The 21,620-nt window shown below is 37.5% G+C and overlaps 2 protein-coding genes across 8 annotated transcripts in view; one reads left to right on the forward strand and one right to left on the reverse strand.

Moving 5' to 3' along the window:
- The window catches only part of KLHL3 (kelch like family member 3), a 283,454-nt gene that overhangs the window by 1,549 nt on the left and 260,285 nt on the right, over nucleotides 1-21,620 (forward strand). Inside the window, exon 2 of one of the 7 annotated variants that reach the window (XM_033181127.1) lies at nucleotides 4,221-4,595. The exons of the other annotated variants lie outside the window; for them this stretch is intronic. The gene's annotated coding sequence lies outside the window, so the exon portion shown is untranslated. The remainder of the gene's footprint in view (nucleotides 1-4,220; nucleotides 4,596-21,620) is intronic. 7 annotated transcript variants of the gene reach the window in all.
- Nucleotides 13-20,319, reverse strand: MYOT (myotilin). The gene is made up of 10 exons (XM_033181130.1): nucleotides 20,157-20,319; nucleotides 17,047-17,613; nucleotides 12,016-12,190; nucleotides 10,392-10,493; nucleotides 6,882-6,931; nucleotides 5,727-5,859; nucleotides 4,252-4,459; nucleotides 1,664-1,829; nucleotides 863-996; nucleotides 13-648 (listed from the first exon to the last, which is right to left on the reverse strand). Exons 2-10 carry the CDS (start codon nucleotides 17,400-17,402, stop codon nucleotides 476-478), a joined length of 1,497 nt encoding a protein of 498 aa, XP_033037021.1. The 5' UTR covers nucleotides 17,403-17,613; nucleotides 20,157-20,319; the 3' UTR covers nucleotides 13-475.

The following is a 21,620-nucleotide window of genomic DNA, read 5'->3' on the forward strand; positions in this document are numbered from 1 at the left end:
AAGAGGAGACAGTCCGTTTTAAATATTTGAATTTTATTCTCTTTGACATAAAACTGTGGAACACTCATAATCTATACCATGTTAGTATTCCTACAAGAGAAAACGGGTAAAACAGTATTTAGAAAGTAGTACCAATAAATGTTATTACAAGCATTAGATGTGTTTAAAAAGTTGATACTAATTTATAACCTGTAATTGTTAAATGTGTATGACTTAAATGTTAAAATCCTGTATTTTAAGATGGTCTTCTACAGTTACAAATCCATATACCCAGATTTCCTGTAGGCTTCACAAATCGGAGGAGTACATAGAATGTGCAAGAGTCAAAGGATAAATAATATTATAAATATATATTAACTATATTACCTAATTAAAACCATAATCTGTTAATACAGCTATGGATTAATTTCAAAAAAATGTGATCAATTGTATTACTAATGGTGTAGTTGGCTGTTTTCCAAGGTTGGTAAAGTTATTAAAGTTCTTCACTTTCATAGAGTCCAGATTGAGCTGCCAAACGCTGAAATTCTCCTTCTGGGTTAAAAGCTTGTTTTACATCCAAACCTCTCCCGTTTAGTGCTAAATATTTGCTGAATGTTGGTCGAACCCGTAACTGCTTAGGAGCTGGAAGAGTTTGGTTTGGACGTGCTGAAATAGATCACATAAAAGTTGATTCAGAAAACCTGTTCTAACCAAATTGGTCACCTAAGTATTTATTATCAGACAGGAAAAGAAAAAAGAACCAAAACTGATTATATATGGGGAAAATCTCTCAACTTTTATACTCTGCTGGAATTTGCATTTCTTATTAAATCTTCCTAGTTAAATCCCTTATAATACTTTGGTTAATAGTATGACATACCCGTAACATCTAATCTTGTGTTACATGTGGTCACTCCAGCTTCATTAACTGCTGACACAGTATACCACCCAGCATCTTTCTTGTTTACATCTTTTATCAGTAAAGTAACTCTTCCAGTGTTATCTTGATATAAGCTGAAAAACATTTTTTAAGAAATGAAAGTACAGGAATTATTTCTGGGAAGTGGATGTCTCGGACCTACAGTCAGACTGAGAAGAAAAAAAATTTGAAAATTCCCAAGCTGTATCTATTTATTGCCAAATAGCTATTGGTTTTCTTGAATTAAACATCCCCCCTTGGGTGCTGTCTCCCTCTGCCCTTCAGTCTGTCCCCTGATCCCTGATGGTCTCTGTCATTCATCGGGTGTGTCTGTGTTTGTATTTATGTGTATATATAGGGGAAGGGAGGGGTTCTGAACCTGTTCTCTTATCTGTCTCCTACCTCCTCCTTTGTTTAATAGAGGCTGAAGCTTTTTGTAAAGAAAAAAAGGAAAAGAAAAGAAAAGAAAAGAAAATATCCGCCTTTAATCTTGTTTATGTCATTTCCTTGAGCCATCTTTCATCATCGTTGATAAGAAGATAAATCCTAGTCTGCTTTATGCCTTACATTTCTGATTAGTGGAATCTGGCTTACTGAAGTTTTCTTATATTTATTATCTAATATATATTTTATTATATTATTCTTTAGTGTTTTAAAAACTAGACAAATTGAGATAAATGCATGCCATTTATAATGCATGTTAAAAAGTATAACTGGATTCGCCCAAATAAACTATAGTAAGTCTAGAAATACATATCCTACCTTATTCGGTCAGTGTTGAATTGTACCATTTCATTATTTCTTTTCCAGAAAAGCTTTGGTGGAGGTATAGCCGAGATCTGGCATTCTAGTTTCACTGAGTCTCCCTCTAAAACTTTTTTGCTCTGTGGTTTGTAGATAAACATTGGTGCTCTTTTATGTTCTTTTGCTATATATTAATACAAAAATTCAAGTGTTTGAAATATTGTAAAAAAGGTATTAAATCACTATGAAATTTGTATGTTGATATTAAAATGTTAAAACCAACAGCAACAGAATTAGAAACTTTTAGTTAAAAAGACATGCAATACTATTTTATTATACCATTCAGAATTCTAAACTCTGATGTAATGATTCATCGAATTGATAATCAGATAATTATATTTCATTCAAACTTAAGTCATATTCTTTTTTTTTTGAGGCGAAGTCTCGTTCTTTTGCCCAGGCTGGAGTGCAGTGGTTCGATCTTGGCTCACTGCAACCTCCGCCTCCCAGGTTCAAGGAATTCTCCTGCCACAGCCTCCTGAGGAGCTAGGATTACAAGCGTGCACCACACCCAGCTAATTTTTGTATTTTTTTAGTGGACATGGGGTTTTGCCATGTTAGCCAGGCTGATCTCTTAACTCCTGGCGTCAAGTGATCTGCCCGCCTTAGCCTCGTAAAGTGTTGGGATTACAGGCATGAGCCACTGCGCCTGGCCCAAATTTAAGTTGTATTCTTTAATCATCTCATCTACAGGGAGGCAGCATGAGTGATGGAAAGAGTATCAGACAACTTGGGTTCAAATTACCTAGTGGCTCCATGAGCCATGCAAAATTGATAAAATTTTGTTTAGTTTCTCTGAGTCTCAGTTTTATCTACTGTTTAAAAAAAAAAAATCCAGGTAGTAGTAACTTGTGTCTACCACACAAAATAATTGTAAGGAACAAATGAGATAATAAACAAAGAGATACTTTGTAAATTGTGAAGGAATATGGGAATATCAGTAATTATTATGACCTTGTTTTCCTACCTGAGGGGAGAGAGGAAAGAATAGTTCAGTACCATAACCCTGATTTTTCTGAAGGAGAGATGAGATTAAACAGATGGCAGCCAAGATCTCTTTCAGCTCTACTATTGTAGTATTTCTGAAGCAGTTGGTACAAGTAAGATTTGCCTAAACTTTAATCACTTAAATTGTATATGTTTTTGAAAATTGCCAGCTCACTAGTTTTTCCCTTAGATTGAGGTCCTTTGGTATATTATGGAATAATCTTAAAGATTTTTGTATTGATCTGGGTGGAATATAAACTCAAGAAATAGTTTATCCTTTAACCTGATCAAACTTTTGTATAATAAACCGCGAATTATAGCAAAATATCTCTTATGCAATATACAATGGTTTAAAGTATTAAAAATGTGGTATGGGTTGAGTATCCATTATCTGAAATGCTTGGGACCAGAAGTGTTTTGGATTTCTGATTTTTTTTTTTATTTTAGAATATTAGCGTTATACTTGTTGAGCATCCTTCATCTGAAAATCCAGAATGCTCTAATGAACATTTCCTTTGTGTGTCATGTCGATTTTGGAGCATCTTAAAGATTTCAGATTTTTGGATTAGGGCTACCCAACTTGTATATTTAAAGCACTTAAAGTGTAAAATTTAAAAACCAGACACCAGTTTTATAAGAACTGCCCTACTTAAGACAGATTTGAGACATAAATGTAGCCATACCTGTTTTCTAAAGCAAGTAGGACTGTTTTGGTTATAATTAGAGATTAGTTTCCTAGTAAAAAGGACATGGTCTAAGATTAAAAGTTGATATTTACTCTTAATTTTTTAAGAAATTTTTTAAAACAAGGTCTTACTCTGTCACCCAGGCCAGTGTACAGTGGTGCAATCATAGCTCACTGTAACCTCAAACTCCAGGCTCAAGTTATCCTCCCACCTTAGCCTCTCTAGTAGCTGGCACCACTATGCCCAGCTAATTTTTTAAATTTTTTGTAGAGACAAAGAAGGTCTTGCTATTTGTTACCCTGCTGGTCTCAAACTCCTTGGCTCAAGTGATCCTCCCACCTTGGCGCCTCTTAAAGTGTTGGGATTACAGGCCTGAGTCACTATACTCTTCCTGCTCTTCACTTTTAAACTATGTATTTAACATTATGACAGATTATGATAATTCTGTAATATCATGAGTCAGATTGATTATTTTTATTATCCTCATTTTGGAGAAACAAAGACCAGAGAAATGATTAGACTAAGATTTTTATTTTGAGACTCTATAGTTACATCTAGAAATGCTTATGCTTCCTTATTTGGTTTGTCTAAAATTGTATGACTTTTCTTTCCAGAAAAGCTTTGGTGATAGATCTTTCATTCTAGTTTCGTTGACTTTCCTTTACATATATGTGTGTGTGTGTGGTGTGTGTGTGTGTGTACATATATGTATATTTTTTCCTGTGGTTTGTAGATAAAAATGGACAGTCCAATAAGTTGTGTAGACATTAACCTTAAATATGAAGTCTGCTGGGCTTTTCTTTTAAAATACCTTCTTTTTTTCAATACTTCTGGATTTTAAGGAATTCTCAAGGGTCTTTTTTGGAGGCTTACCAAGGACATCCAGCTGCACAGTGAAGGTGGCTTCTCCTGCTCTATTCCTGGCAACACATGCATAAGCCCCTGCATCTGAAGCTCTGACTACTTCAAAGATGAGTGAATGAAGACCCTTCTCAGACACTATCATTTTGTGCAAATCATCTGATTGAACTGGTCTTCCATTTAGATACCATGACACATCAGGAGCTGGCAGTCCGCTCACCTAGAAAGAAAAACACAAGGAGATGGCAGAATTTTAAAGTATTACATCACTGAAACCTATTTGTCCATATATGAATTTAAACAGTTCCCCTATCTGAGTGGGTTTGTGATTGAAATGCAAAGCAAGGGCTCAAAAGGTATTTATACTTTTTTAAACAAAACATTGGAAAATAAGATCCTTGAAATTAATATAGTATTTTTAGACTATCTCAAACCTTTTACATGCAACCTCAGTCTCTTTATGAACTCTTGATTACTATACTTAGAACATTAATTTACGTTACATTGATTTCTATAAGGAATATAGAAGTCATATTGCTTTTCTGGCTAAATGTGACTGCAAATGAAGTCACAGAGGCACATATATATGAGGCTTGCTGATCTAATGAATAATTTTTCTAAAACAGAGTGTTCTTGAGCTATAGTTTGGCATATAAATGGCAATTTGTTAAGTGTTTTTACATAAACTGTTAATGAAATCCAAAGCTTTAACACTAACTTTAGTTCATAAGGAATCTGGAAAAAAAATTTTATAACGAAAAGTTCTCCAAAATAAGGATAATAAAAATGTAACCTCTTCTAAAGAGCTTTTCTAGTCTGAGGGACTCTTTTAGGGCAAAAGAAAACAGGGTGGCTTGAATTTCTTGATAGAGGATAACTGGAGAGACATTATACGTTAAGCCTGGGCACAGTGGCTTACGCCTGTAATCCCAACACTTTGGGAAGCCAAGGTGAGTGGATCGCCTTGAACCCAGGAGTTCTAGACTAGCTGGGCATGGTGGCATGTGTCTGTAGTTTCAGCTGCTAGGGAGGCTGAGGTGGGAGGATGGCTTGAACCTGGAAGACAGGTTGCAGTGAGCTGAGATTGCACCATTGCACTCCAGCGTGGGTGACAGAGCAAGACCCTGTCTCAAAAAAAAAAGGCATTATAGTTTACAAATTCTATTGTTCTGATAGCTTCACTTACAAAGAGTATTTATGAGGTATACCTATTTACGATTAATCCTCATAACTTTTTGGGGTATTATCCCATTTTACAGATGAGGAGACAAAAGCACAGAGAGGTTAAATGACCTGTCTAAGGTTGCTTAGCTGGAAAGTGGCAGAGCCAGAATTCAAACCCACTTCAGTTTGGCTTCAGAATTTGTGTTCTTGTCCATTGTACATTGTACGTACTGCTTTGCAAGCTATGAAGTAGGAAAAGGACATTTTTCAAAACAGTATCCCATTGTTAATTTTCCCCCAGTACTTTTGAACTCTTCTCTTACTTTGAAGTCCATTCTGCAGAATCTTCCTTCATCAATCGACATGTTCTCTGGCACTTGAATGAAACGTGGTGGGTAAAATTTCTCCTGGATTGCATCCTGATCATTCACATCTCCCCTTGAGGATGATCTACTTCTACAAGAATATTTTGATAACAACTTTATGTAAATATTATCATTGCTTTTCATTTTGCACAAATATAGTTTAGCCATCAACTTTACTTTTTTTGCAATGGAGTTTCACTCTTGTTGCCCAGGCTGGAGTGCAGTGGCCCAATCTCAGCTCACTCGGGAGGCTAAGGCAGGAGAATTGCTTGAACTTGGGAGGCGGAGGTTGCAGTGAGCCGAGATCACGTCGCTGCACTCCAGCCTGGACAACAGAGTTAGAGTCTGTCTCAAAAATAAATAAATAAATCCAAATTAAGTTTTTGACGTTTTTCTATAGGAGTGGTGTGAACATGTATATGGTGATATTCAGAGATGTATTTCAGTTATACCAACCTCCGCCTCTTGGGTTCAAGCGGTTCTCCTGCCTCAGCCTCCCGAGTAGCTGGAATTACAGGCATGTGCCACTACACCTGGCTAATTTTGTATTTTTAGTAGAGACGGGGTTTCACTATGTTGATCAGCCTGGTCTTGAACTCCTGACCTCAGGTGATCTACCCACCTTGGCCTTCCAAAGTGCTAGGATTACAGGCGTGAGCCACCGCGTCCAGCCTAGCCATCAAATTTGAAACCAGAGATTCTACTATTTGATCTGATAGTGTAATAACAATGGAGAGAGGCCATAGGGCTGTATTTACCTGTGGCATATTTGATGACTATTAGAAATGGTAGCAATTTAGAAATATCTGGTACAAATTGTACATCTTAGTTTCTCTTTTACAGTGCCATCAATTGATGAAGAAATGATCTATTAAAATGCCCAGTACCCAGTAGAGTATTCTTACCACCAAAGATTGTATAATTAGAATTGGGTCTCCATTGTCATGAGAAAATTGTTTAATATAGAAGCATGGACCTGGACATTAGAAAATACACATTGTATTTTTTAAAAGATATAGAGTAGGCTCGAGGGCTTTATAAATATTACATTTTTAAGCTGAAAATATTTTAGGTAGGAAAACATACATTTCTTTAAAATTAAAAAATTTTTACCTTACTTGTGATGTAGGAACTTGCAGTCGCGCATGTTCTGAGTTATGTTGCTTGAAATTAAAACAAAGTAAGAATGTTTACATGCAATTGTTAGCTTGAATGAAGCAGAATTAAGTATAGTTGAAAGAAACATTCCTATTTTGGCTGTATTTTTACAGCCCTGGTAAGTTCTATACATTCAGCTTTTAAGCACTTAAAATACAGTACACTAATATACTACCACTCTAGCAAGAAAGCCCAGAATTAATAGGACTATTTAACAAATATTATTTGTGAAAATTAGCTAGACTTGGAATTGATGGTGGTTCATTTTTTGAACGACTATTTTATGACAAAGGATGATGTGTCTCCCTGGTGCATTTGAAATGAGAGCGCAGAGTACAGATTGTCCTTTAGTAAAACAGGAATAGACATGAAGTCACTTGTATTGGCAGTAGATACAGGGTATTATGCCTGCTGCTCAAAAGTGGCACCAACAGCAGTAAACACATATTATACTGGAAAATTCTTCTCTTTTTAGCTCATGGCACAAAATCCTGATGGACTTCACAAAAGGTATGTGTAGAGCTATGAACAAGCTTTGTAAAATAGCGTTAATTCCTGTTTAATAAAGTTATATTTAAGCAAACATCTTATAGGATTTATATCCGAACACCAGAAAATTATTTGAGAATGAAATCAGGGATTTATGAAAACTATAAGAGAACTAATTGATTAAGTAGTGTGTATTTTGTGTTTCACTGTGCTTAGCACAGTGGGAGATACAAAGTGGAAAATACAGACCCTACCCAAAACTATGTAGGAGCACACAAAATCTGAGTACAAATAATTTGCTTTGGGATGAATCTATTTAGCTAATGTATTTTGTCATTTTTAAGGCAAAAGTCTTACAAATCTGTAACAATTTTTGGCTAGCCTTAAGGTTCTCTAAGCAGAATATCCAAACAACCGGTCAATTCAGTGATCAAACAAATCAACTAATTTTTTGGTAAAGTAAAAGTAATCCAATTAAAAATATCCAGGCTGGGTGTGGTGGCTAACGCCTATAATCCCAGTACTTTGGGAGGCCAAGGCAGGTGGATCACTTGAGGTCAGGAGGTCGAGACCAGCCTGGCCAACATGGTGAAACCCCATCTCTACTAAAAATACAAAAAATTAGCTGGGCATGTTGGTGCATGCCTATAATCCCAGCTACTTGGGAGGCTGAGGCAGGAGAATCGCTTGAACCCGGGAGGCAGAGGTTGCAGTGAGCTGAGATTGCATCGCTGCACTCCAGCCTGGGTGACAGAGTGAGACTCCGTCTCAAAAAAAAAAAAAAAAACCCATCATCAGTATAATATTGCTTTGAGTAGTTCCCCTAATAGTGATGAGTTTGTGTCTCATTTTTGCTATAATCTTCCATACCAAGTGCAGAGCCCAACATATAAGTAGGTTCTCCATGTAAATTAGTTGAATGAACAAATTCATGAACTGTTTAGTAGCCAAAAATAAATTTAAGTTCTCTTTTCGGTTTCTGGTTCTTGCTCTGGTAGACACTCATCCATCCTTTTTAGTAGGTGTAGTTGCATCAAACAGAAGCAAAAAACTTAATTTCAAAGGCCAGGTGTGGTGGCTCATGCCTCCCAGCACTTTGGGAGGCTGAGCTAGGTGGATCAGTTGAGCTCAGGAGTTTGAGACCAGGGTGGGTAACATGGTGAATCACCGTCTCTGCTAAAAATACAAAAATTAGCCAGCATGGTATGTGCACCTATAGTCCTGTCTATTTGGGAGTCTGAGGCATGAGAATCACTTGAAGTTGGGAGGCCAAGGTTGGAAAAAAAAAAAACTGAATTTCAGTTTTCTACCTTTGGAAGCTAGGAATACTTGTGTTCCTAGTTTAATCTTTTTGGCTCCTAGTTTCTTGTGGACTTTTTGAAGGGAATGAAAGGTAACTACAGAAGGAAGAAAGAGTGCTAACATTCAGTCTACCTGTCCAACTGAACATTTTTCTTTTTTTGTTTGAGATGGAGTCTCGCTCTGTCACCCAGGCTGGAGTGCAGTGGAGCGATTTTGGTTCACTGCAATCTCCATTTCCTGGGTTCAAGCGATTCTTCTGCCTCAGCCTCCCGAGTAGCTGGGACTACAGGCGTGTGCCACCACGCCCAGCTAATTTTCATATTTTCAGTAGAGTCTGGGTTTCACCATGTTGGCTAGGATCGTCTCAATCTCTTCACCTTGTGATCCACCTGCCTCGGCTTCCCAAAGTGCTGAGATTACAGGTGTGAGCCACCGTGCCCAGCCACTGACTGTACATTTTCTTTGGGGTTAAGTTTACTTGTTAAAATCAAGTTGAGGCCAGGTGTGGTGGCTCATGCCTGTAATCCCAGCACTTTTGGAGGCTGAGGCGTCCCAGCCTGGCCAACATGGTGAAACTCCATCTCTACTAAAAATACAAAAATTAGCTGGGCCTGGTGGTGTGCACCTGTAATCCCAGCTACTTGAGAGGCTGAGGCAAGAGAATCATTTGAAGCCAGGAGGTGGAGTTTGCAGTGAGCTGAGGTTGCACCACTGTACTCTAGCCTGCCTGGGTGACAGAGCAAGACTGTCTAAAAAAAAAAAAAAAAAAAAAATCGATCAGGTGCAAACCTGTGGGATACGCCTCCATAAAGTTAATCCCTTCTTGGAAAAGATACATTTGTTAATCTTGGAACAATTACTCATGAGGGTTTTTTTTTTTTTTGGTTTTCAGAAAGCATTTTTTGAAAACAGGAATATAACAAACGGAATTGGATGTTTCATGAGTACCACAAGTATATTTTAAAACATTGAAATTTTTTTTTTTTTGAGACAGAGTCTCGCTCTGTCGCCCGGGCTGGAGTGCAGTGGCCGGATCTCAGCTCACTGCAAGCTCTGCCTCCCGGGTTCACGCCATTCTCCTGCCTCAGCCTCCCCAGTAGCTGGGACCACAGGCGCCCACCACCTCGCCCGGCTAATTTTTTGTATTTTTAGTAGAGACGGGGTTTCACCATGTTAGCCAGGATGGTCTCGATCTCCTGACCTCGTGATCCGCCCGTCTTGGCCTCCCAAAGTGCTGGGATTACAGGCTTGAGCCACTGCGCCCGGCCAAAACATTGAAATATTAAACAGCTTGTGAGAAAGGTTATAATTACTCTCATTTAGAATCTTAATTTCTGTCCTATTGAAGGTTCACAACCCATATATTCCCTGTCCGTGTAGACACTATAGAGAGTCCTAGGTCTAAGTGACCCATAAATGTCCTGATGAAAAATACCATTAGACTTCTGGTGTTTTGACTTTGTAACATTGTGTATCCAGGTATTAGAACTACCAGAAAATAGGGTAAAATGTGGTAAAATTACATATATATGTTTATCATGGTCTCTTTATGTATCCAATGGTGGATGGAACTGACCGACTTTTATTTCAGATGCTATTTATAAGCATTTAGAAAAGCAGACATTTAAAAATCACACAGAATAAAAATACTCCACGTAGAGCATTTTAATTTACCTGCGAGTCTTGTGCGCCACTGTCATCCTGAGCTTGAAACACAGCCGCTGCATTCTGTGGTCCTAGCAGTCTGCGAGCCATCTTCTCTTCATATGTTAGCCGCTGTAAAGAATTTATTGAGACAGTAATTAGATTTAATAAAAGATGTTTGTACAGGTGTACCTTAAAACCACTACTATAGGTCAGAACTTTAAAGAAGCATAGTTCTATCTATTGAATGATAGATTCTATGTGTTTTTTTTTTTTTTTTTTTTGAGATGGAGTCTTGCTCTGTCACCCAGGCTGGAGTGCAGTGGCACGATCTCGGCTCACTGCAACCTCTGCCTCCTGAGTTCACGCCATTCTCCTGCCTCAGCCTCCTGAGTAGCTGGGACTACAGGCACCCGCCACCACGCCCAGCTAATTTTTTGTATTTTTAGTAGAGGCGGGGTTTCACTGTGTTAGCCAGGATGGTCTCGATCTCCTGATCTCATGATCCGCCCGCCTTGGCCTCCCCAAATGTTGGGATTGCAGGCGTGAGCCACCGCGCCCCGCTGATTCTATGTTTTTTTTTTTTTTTTTAAGTCTTTTCTTCCATTCAAAGCATTTTCCTTCTATTCTAGTACCATGTCCCTCACTTGCAGTAAAGGTTCACTTAGGCGTTCTTTTTGATCCTGTGACAGGCAAGCATAATTGCCCTTAAATAAGGATCTCCTAAGTAAAGGGAAATTCAACCCTTTCCTCCGTTGTTCTGCATGTTCCAGTCAGCTTTATTTTTGAATATAATACTTCATGTCCTCACATTCAGAAGTAATTTTTGTTTAATTTTAATTAATTAATTTATTTTTGAGATAGAGTCTTACTCTGTCGCCCAGGCTGGAGTGCAGTGGCAGAATCTCGGCTCAAGGCAGCCTACACCTCCTGAGTTGAAGCAATTCTCCTTTCTCAGCCTCCCAAGTAGCTGGAATTACAGGTGCATGCCATCACACCTGGCTAATTTTTGTATTTTTAGTAGAGATGGGATTTCACCATATTGGTCAGGCTGTTCTCGAACTCCTAACCTTGGTGATCCACCTGCCTTGGCCTCCCAAAGTGCTGGGATTACAGATGTGAGCCACTGCGCCCAGCCAGAAGTAACTTTTATTAAATGAGCACTGAATATTTGATTGTATTAACTTCTGATCGAGAGCAGTGCAACTGATAGGCTAAATCTATTTGTATTAAAGGCATATAGTCTGTTTAAAGATAAGTTACTAATATAATATACACAATAAGGACTACATGATAAGAATTATAGCTATAATTACCTGTCAATATTGTACATCAAAGTACACTAAGTTGACTTAACAGTAATTCCTAATAGTTATTTGGGCATCAGACATAGTTTATGAGAGGGTAATATTTAATAACAGAAAAATTTCATTAAACCAGATAGATTTTTCATTTGCTTCATCCTTTTACTACTGTAAACCAAGAGGTGATTTCATGCAGAGAGAAATGGAATAGGGCCCAAATATTCCTTCTTTTTAGATAATCTTATTCCTTGCTGATTATATGGACATAGATATGTGAGATAGAACTTCCTTATTAAAATTAGATTTTGTAGTTTAAGTGGCCTTTTGTACAAAATAGACATCTTGCCCACTTGATTTCCATTATGAAGAAGGGTGTCCTTGCATTTCAGCTTTCTTTCCAAATCTTGAATCAAAGCTTCTTTTGATCCTTGTATTTCATGATCAGGAGTTCTTGGTGTGGGCTTAGCATTTGCAGTTTGGGATGGCTTAGCATTTACAGGTTGGCCAGCTGAGAACTGTTGATAGCTTTAAAAAGGAAAAAGAAAAGATTTTAAAAAAGAAAGTCTTGGCCTCATTTTGCAAGTTACCTTTAGATATGTTGAGTTTACCACTTAGTACTACTAGTATTATTAAAAACAAATTGCCCTAATAACAGTCAAGAAATATTTTATAAGAATGGTTACTATCTTTTTTTTTTCCTTTTGGCAAATGGAAATTAAGTGGCAGGAGGAAGAATTTAGATTAGACGTAAGGAGGATGTCCCTAAGGAATGTGAGCATAAGTCTAGTTAATGGCAGCCTGAGAGCTCTTCCAGTCTTAATGACTAATCTCTTAAAAAATTTTTTTTTTTTTTAGATTCTGGGAGTACGTGTGCAGGTTTGTTACATGGGTATATTGTGTGATGCTGGGGTTTGGCCTTCTAATTATTCTGTCACCCAGGAGGTGAACATAGTACCCAATAGGTAGTTTTTGAACCCTTGTCCACCTCCTTCCCCCCTTTCTGCTTTTGGGATCTCCAGTGTTTATTGTTTTTCATCTTTGTGTTCATATGTACCCAATGTTTAGCTCCCATTTATAAATGAGAACATGCCCTATTTTGTTTGCTGTTTCTGTGTTAGTTTGCTCAGGATAATGGCCTCAAGCTGCATCCGTGTTACTGTAAAGGACACAATTTTGTTCTTTATTATAGCTACGATGACCGAATTTCTTGTTTGATTTGTGGGTAGATATTAAGTGGTGGTGTGCTGGAGCTGCTTCATATGGGCTGATTTTTAACATCTTTTCCCAGCTTCCTGTGATTTCATGTTGTAGTTTGAAATTGGTTGTGGTGGAAATATTTACACTAGGGAAATTGGTAAGTATCACAAATAATGGCTCTTTCATCCAATGATTGTTAGACATTTACCAGCACACCACTGGCTTTTAGTGAATAATCTCTTGCTTTGAATGGAGTCTACTGTTTACACAGTCATTGACTTTCCTGTAATTTCTAATTCCTATTAATTTCATATTCTAGAAAATCCAAGTATGGCACTATATAACAGCGGATAACTTCTAAAGTAATGACAGTTTCTTCAATACTGCTGAAGTGATTTTTAGAGAAAGAATAGGATGATTCGAGGAAGGAGAAAGAAATGTAAACTGGAAAAAAAGCAAATAAATAGTCTTTATTTCAAATTTTGAGCCTAAATTTTTTCTAGGATGTCCTTGCCCCTCTCATATTTCCCTTGTTGATTTGGATAGAGGATAGGGTGGTATTTAGCGAGCCTGGTATTTTTAGATCTGTTATGTAGCTTACATGTATCACAGTGCTTTATTTAGTTTTTACCTAGTTTATCCATTTAGAGCCCTGCAGGGGCTAATCTTTATTTTTAATTTTTATTTATTTTTTTGAGACAGAGTCCCACTGTGTTGCCCGGACTGGAGTGCAGTGGCGTGATCTCGGCTCACTGCAACCTCTGCCTCCTGGGTTCAGGTGATTCTCCTGTCTCAGCCTCCCAAGTAGCTGGGATTACAGGCACCCGCCACCATGCTAGGCTAATTTTTGTATTTTTAGTAGAGACAGGGTTTTGCCATGTTGGCCAGGCTGGTTTCAAACTCCTGACCTCTGGTAATCTGCCTGCCTGGGCCTGCCAAAGTGCTGGGATTATAGGCTTGAGCCACCACACCTGGCCTGCAAGGGCTGATCTTTATTAATCTATTTAATGTGAGGAAACTAGCCACTGCCCTCAATGAGTATTTTACCATTATTATAATAAATGTTCTCTGGCCATCCAGATGAGACAATCTTGGTCTCTTCTCTGAAATGATCCTTTCCAAATATTCTCAAGGATCATTAAAAGGACTTGTGAGCTAAGTAGAAATGTATTTCCTCCAAGTAGGGCCAGAGTTTTAATTTTTACTGGCTTTGGGGACTTGGTTAGTAATCATTAGATTGTAAACATTCTGGAGAAAAAATGTGTCTTATTTCTTATCATTATATCATTTATATCCACGAACATAAAGCATGGGTATAGGAGATACTATCAGTTGAGTGAATGAGTGATTTTCATGGTGTTCAGGACACTCTATTGAAAGCTAATGATACACATTTCCTCTCCTGACATTTCAGGTCTTAAGATCTTCATTGTTGTCTATATAAATCTTTCAAGTCTGATTTGTTCAGTTAATTAAATAGCCAAACAAAATGTTATTTAAAATAGTGACTTTTTTTTAAGATTGAATTCCTAGATCAAAGTGGCAAAATATCTTTGGCCTTATAGATCTCATATTTTTTTCAATCGTATGAAATTATAACAGCCCACTTTTTTTTTTTTTTGGTTTTTTTTTTGGGGGGACAGAGTTTCATTCTTGTTGTCCAGGCTGGAGTGCAGTGGCATGGTCTTGGCTCACTGTAACCTCTGCCTCCCTCCGTCTCCCAGGTTCAAGCGATTCTCACGCCTCAGCCTCCCAAGTAACTGGGGTTACAGGCGCCCGCCACAACACCCTGCTAATTTTTTTGTATTTCTTTTAATAGAGACAGGGTTTCACCATGTTGGCCAGGCTGGTCTCAAATCCCTGACCTCAGGTGATCTGTCCATCTTGACCTCCCAAAGTGGTGGGATTACAGGTGTGAGCCACCACGCCTGGCCTAGCCTCCTGTGTTTTTTTTTTAAATGGTAGCTTACCGTCTTTATAAGTCACACGTTTGTTAACGTGAATTAGCATTAAATAATTGTTTTTAGACTTGTCATATCTGGGAAAGTCTGAATATATCTGAGAAATCCTGAAGGATTATCAAAACCAATCCTGAGAATTACTGATGTATATGTAACCTCAGTCACTTTGTTCAGTAAATACCCTCATTATTCCCAGTTTAGGTGGATTAAGTGTTATGACTTGATAAATGTTCCTATTTACAAACTAATAATACGTTTGCATGCTGCTTTATAGGTTCTCTCTCTATAATTAGTTACCTAACTCCTTAATATTGCTACAGACCAGAAAACTGAAACACTGGGTAGGTAAAGCGCTTGCTGAATTTCACATAGCAAGCTTTTTGGAAGGAATAACTGAGTTCCCCTCAATTTTCAGTCTGTGGTTTGATCAACTGGGTAAACTGTTTAAGAGCCTCTTATTGATGAAAACCTAAATAAAGCTTTCATACTTCTCTAGGTCAGAATTCAAGGGATTATTTTGGAAGTCAGGGCAAACTGGAGCCCATCATAGCAATGAGGGAGTTGTGCACAAATGTTCAAAGGGCCAGGGTTTTCCACTCTGTACAGCTGGACACAAAATGGGTATCAAGTAGCTATGGGAAGATTAAAGAGTTATCTGTGGTTGCTGAAAATGGAACAGCTAAAGTGGATCTTTGATCTCTGGTTTGGGGACCTCCTAGGCTTTATTTCTTATTATATTTTTGGCTTTCTTTCTCTTTTCTTAAGTCTTTGATAACTTTCTTTTCTGGGCAGTAATATGAAATATGATTGAAAGACTTTACTAAGAAAAACAGAAAAAATTCTTTTAGATTTTAAAATGCTAATATAGGAAATATGGAAATAATAGAAAGCTAGATGGAAAATGATCATCTGAGTAAATGTAACCAAGAAAGATCTACTATATATTATGAATATAAAGGGAATTTGGGAGGGAAGAGAAAGAAAGGGCTGTCAATTATTGAAAACATCCTTTTAAATTATTAGGTTAAACCTGTGAGAATGCCATTTTTGTAGGTCAAAAACAGTTGACTATCAGCCATTTCAAATGGTTCAACTTAATGTGTCTAGGATTCTAACAAATGTTTTTGGTTTTCCTGATTTGTATTTTTTTAAATATTGAAAAGTTTTTTTTTTTTGCAAGTTGAATTGCTATAGGCAGTTCAACTAGATTTCCAAAGTTGTCACCAATAATAGGAGTTTCTAGAAAAATTAGCCTCTAGAGAAGATTGCAAGAAACTAGCAGAGTTGAGTAATGTATTAGTAAGCCTGCAACAAAACATATTCCATCAGACAATTTTTGAGATGCCTCTGATTTAATTCTCTGATGTTCCAGCTAGCCAAGGAACGGGAAAGCTGATAGCCTTTAGTTTGCGTAAGCACAAGGTATTCAGTTCATGTTTTAAAAAAAGCATAACCACCATGTCCTTTTTCAAACTAGGTTCTCCTAGGACAGTCAGGGTAGTTGAAGTAGCACATGTTTGCATAAGGCTTCAGTATTGGTCCTTGTATTTAGATCAACCCAACTAATTTGAACAAGGTGTGGTTTTAATTATCAAAAGAAACCTTAAGGTCATAAGCCTTCATCTATTCAGGCCTGCCTTCTTCTGATCACAGTAAGGAAAATGTATATATTCAAGGGTCTGAGTTCCAGATTTTTTTATTTGTTAATTTAAGAATTTTTGAGCCAAGTGGATATGCAGGATTAGAGGGGAAAAGGGATAGGAAGAAAAGACTGAGAAGAAACTTAATAGCCTCTGCTTATGTGAGAGGAAATCCTATCTGAAGAAGAGCAAACAGGTGTTCATCTTAGCCGAGCCCAGAACCAGAGGAATTAAATTTACAGCATGAGGAGCTTAGCTTAGAACTAAAGGAAAAGTTCATTGTTCTTGGGTATGTGAGAAGTTATTTTTTTCAAAGATGGAAAATAATGGGTAAATAATATTATGGCGTAATAGGTACTTTGGATTCAGCTCAGCCTGGACACTGGAGAATGGTCAGATGACCTCTTATTGCCAGTACCCTGGTTCAGCATGTTCTAGTAGAACTATGGAATGAGACTGTAAGGTCACATTGCCTTTTTAGATAGTAAAGAATGAACTGCAGCATACCCCCAAAACTCCTAGCCCCGCGCAAACTCCTCAGATATAATTTCATTATACATGCGGTATATAAAAATTCACTTACTTGGAATCCATAGCGGAAGGGATTTTACTGCTATTGTAATCAGGCTGTGATGGTAATATGGAGCTGAGGAAGCTGGCTGGGGACTGGTTATAGGTGGTTGTAACCCTTTGGCCTGGGTTGGAGCCAGCAGGCTGCTGGGGAGAAGCAGGGAAAGCGGAGGAGGACATGGTGATGTGAGAGCTCACTGTTGAGGAGGCAGAAAATCTTTGCTCTGTACACTGGCGGGGCTGGATGGTAATGGAAGACTGTTTGGTCTGGCTAGAGAAGCTGGAGGTTTCCGGTCCAGGAGGCTGCAGTCTAGAGCCACATGGGTTTTGGGACTGGATGAAGTGTTTTGGACGTTCGTAGTTAAACATGCTTAGTTGGTATATGGAAGATGAAGGCAAGTTATTACTATAATGATTTGTTCATGGAAGGGTGGGGCCCTGAATTTGGGGCCACAAGCCTGGAATTACAGAAGGTTGCAAGGAATCAGAAGCAACCTTCGTCTGCTCTTCCTTGTTGAGATCTTGAGAATACTGTGCTCCTGGCTTTGGTAGAGTGAGCTTCTCTTGAAGAATATTGTTCCTTCAAAAGAAGAAAATAATTGTTACAATATTTGCTTAAACAATAACATTGTTTATTTGACATCTTTCAGATCTTATGTGCTTGCCCACCCTTCCTTCCTTCCTTCCTTCCTTCCTCCTTCCTTCCTTCCTTCCTTCCTTCTTTCATTCCTTCTTTGTGTGTCTTGCTTGGTTGCCCAGGTGATCATAGCTCACTGCAGCCCCTCCAACTCCTAGACACAAGCCATCCTCCCACTGCACCCTCCAGAGTAGGGACTACACATATAAGCCCCCACACCTGGCTAATTTTTCTTTTTTCTTTCTTTCTTTCTTTTTTTTTTTTTATAGCGACAGGGTCTCACTATGTTACCTAGACTGGTCTTAAACTCCTAGCCTCAAGCAGTCCTCCTGCCTCAGCCTCCCTTGGTGCTGGGGTTACGGGCATGAACCACCGCACCCAGCTGAGTGCTTTTTAACTTTACATTTCACTGCTTCTTTTTCTCTCCTTGATTCCAAACTGACCATATTACTAAACTAGATATTAATTAAGGAGTGATTGTGTGCATATGTTTGTGTGGAATATATGTTACAGGCTACATTCCAGAGCCACTTACAAATTTTTCTGTTTTTATTATGTATTTTTAAACAGAATCATACCCTATAATTCTGTTATTTTTAGATTATACTTTCTAGTTGTTGGTCTTAATGTGCTTTTAATTATTTAGAGTTTTACTTTTTATTATTTGTTTAGTATGTATTTTAGACTAATTTTGTTTTTTGGTCTTTTTTTTCTTTTTTTTTCTGCCACATCTTTGGAGATCTCAGATAGACTAATTTTGAAATTGATTTTTTGCTGTTTTACTTTCTCTTTTCAAATGGCAAACAGGAAGCATACAAGTAAATAAGAAACATATGAATTTAGTCTATACCTTACCAAGAAAAGACAGGTGCCATTCCTCCTGCTTAGCTCTGTAGTGGCCCTCCTGCCTTCCTACAGTACAGCCTCATTTTTTCTTAGAGAAACATTTGCCATGAAAATCAACCTTGAGGGATTATATTTGCCTCTGATTTTTTTCCATTAGTATGGTAAACCTAAGCAGGACTATATATAGACATTATACACAAAGACTAGCCTTATAAATTGTTTTAACACTAATCCTGTTTTCATTGAAAATATCAGATAAATTGATTCAAAATACATTTGCCTATTTTGTTTCACATTGTATAAGCCAATCCTGAGATAATGACAAATCAAACTTTTAACTGAAAAATTAAGCAAATTGTTTGTCATCATTGAAATGAAGTCTTGTAATTATTTTAGTTACTGTCTTGGATAAAATGTTAATAAAACTTTTCCAGACCAAAGAGTTTCATCCTAAATAATAGGATACTTTCAAAAAATAGTATTTCAAGGTTGCCTATGTAATTTAGAATTAAATTAAAACTAGCAATTTTAGGAAAAAACAGAAATGCAACTAAGCAGCCAAGAGAAAGACACTATTGAAAAAGAATACTTAAAAAGTTAAATATTCCTTAATTTCAAGTTTATGAACACAAATACATTAAACTAGAATGCACTTTAGAAATGAACTACTTTAGGCATTTTAAATTGCTGGGGAAAAACATCCTGAAGGAGGGCCTTGAGTAGATCTAAAAAAAAAAGTCTATATCAAGGCAAGTAGTTTTGTAGTTATCGGTTTATTCAGTCTGCTGCAGAATTGAATCCAGAGTTTGATTCCTAAATTTCTTTCTGGGCAGGTACACTATTGAGGCTCATTTCAGATAGCCAGAAATAAACCATTTATGAAATAGTAGATATTTTCCAAAAACAGTTCCCTTTTTTTCTTTACATATATTTTCAGAATGTCAACTGTCTTGTACATGTTGATTTGGCCTACATTGTTAATAATTAGCGATATTTTTAAAAGCCCAATTAAAAATATGTTATTTCATCAGTTTCATTTTATCCGTATGTCAACAAAATTTTATACAGACATTTATACAGGTAGTTCTGTAAGTTTTTATGTTTGTAGTTACTGTTCAACAATTCTATAGTAGATTCTGTTATTTGACAGTATCATTTTATTCCAAATAATGTTAAATGAATTTCAAAGATTTTTATAAATAAAGTAGTATTTAAAATGTTTTAAAAATATTTTTTTTTAAAAAATATTTTTTAATTTTTAAAAATCCTGTTTTAAAAATCTTAACATTTTTTTCCTGTCCATCTCTAACATAGCATAGATTTGCACAGAGGACTGATAGAGGGTATGTTGCATTCATAAGACATCACCACAATTACATCAGATCAAGTGTCCCTTTTCAAGGAAAAATGGTGATTTAAAAATGAGACACAGCTGTCTTTCCTTCTATCCTTTGTATAATGCCTTCCAGTCTCAATGAAATGAATGAGTCATTTTCTCTTTAAATCTTTGTGTAATATCATTATAATGTTGTGGCTTTGAAACTTTTTATCTGAAAATCATCTTTGTATACACTCATCTGATTTGGACAGAAAACAAAAACAAGACCTAAAAGTGTAGTAGGAATAAAGAAGGGACTTACCCGTAGTTCCAGAGGGTGCCAGCTGGGTTTAACCCACTATTGAAGGGAAGGAAGAGGCATCTCCTTCCCTCACAGACTAATCTAGTGGCTCTGTGCTTAGTATTATAGCACCACTGACTTTTATCAGCTGCCAAACAGTGACATCTGATGTGCTTGCCTGTCCATCTACCTATGCTGGCATGTCAAAGTAAGAGTCCACAATCTAAACAATATCTCAGATGTCTTAGTGATATTTAAGGAGTGGGATTACATGAGCTTCTTTTGCAAGCCTCTTTATTTTAGACGTGAATTTTGACTATGAACTTTAGCAAGCTCATGTGAGGGAAGGGCGGTGAATAGGGAAATGGGAAAAATAGAAAAAAACCCTCTTATTTATTTATTTTGGTGGGGACTTTGAATTTTCCCAGTTTAAGAGACAGGACTAAAGGGGAAATAATATTTCAAGAGTGGAGTTCATCTATCTATTATAATAAGACTTCTCCAAGTAAATAAGACCAGTGGTAGATGGGCTCCAAATTGATTTGTATTGCATAATTCTTCATCTGAAGTCTTTTTTTCTTTTGCCTAATGAGAGTAGGATTCAATAATAGATTTGAGATCTCTCAGTACTAGCAATTTGTTCTAAGGTGGAGGGCAGTCTGGGCAAAGCAGGAGACCAGGGTCATAGTGACATGTCACTGGCAAGGTAGGGAGGTGGAAAAACATGATTGTGTTTCTTTAGCAAGTTTTCTGAATCCATATGGCATATGCCCCTTGCGCCTAGTACTTCTATTCTAAAAGAGTTTTGAAACAAGAAACAACCAAGCAAATAAGCAATCTATATAATTAGAGCTGTCAATGTATGTTCATCTCCCTTTACTCCTAGCAGTTATATAGTTTCCTTTCACTTTTTGTCACGGAGACCATCATGGTATTTAGGTTTCCTTTTTTTTTTTTTTTTTTTTGAGACGGAGTCTCGCTCTGTCGCCCAGGCTGGAGTGCAGTGGCCGCATCTCAGCTCACTGCAAGCTCTGCCTCCCGGGTTTATGCCATTCTCCTGCCTCAGCCTCCCAAGTAGCTGAGACTACAGGCGCCTGCCTCGTCGCCCAGCTAGTTTTTTGTATTTTTTAGTAGAGACGGGGTTTCACCGTATTAGCCAGGATGGTCTCGATCTCCTGACCTTGTGATCCGCCCGTCTCGGCCTCCCAAAGTGCTGGGATTACAGGCTTGAGCCACCGCGCCCGGCCAGGTTTCCATTTTTGTGCAGGGAAGTAAATAATTGCAGAAGAATAAAATGTTGAATCAACAAACGTGGTGAAGTGGGGTAGGTGGCATGAGGATCCGGCCAGTGGAGTAGAATTACCTCCATGGGGTGGCTTCAGTTCCCCTCCCCCATGAGTAGATACCCCAATCTTGATTGAATTAACATGTACATTAGGGTCCAGCAAATAGATGTTTAAGCACATATGAGCCATGTAAAATTCT

The sequence above is a fragment of the Trachypithecus francoisi genome, unplaced genomic scaffold (assembly GCF_009764315.1).
Source record: "Trachypithecus francoisi isolate TF-2019V2 unplaced genomic scaffold, Tfra_2.0 Lachesis_group2, whole genome shotgun sequence".
In the NCBI taxonomy this organism is placed as follows: domain Eukaryota; kingdom Metazoa; phylum Chordata; class Mammalia; order Primates; family Cercopithecidae; genus Trachypithecus; species Trachypithecus francoisi.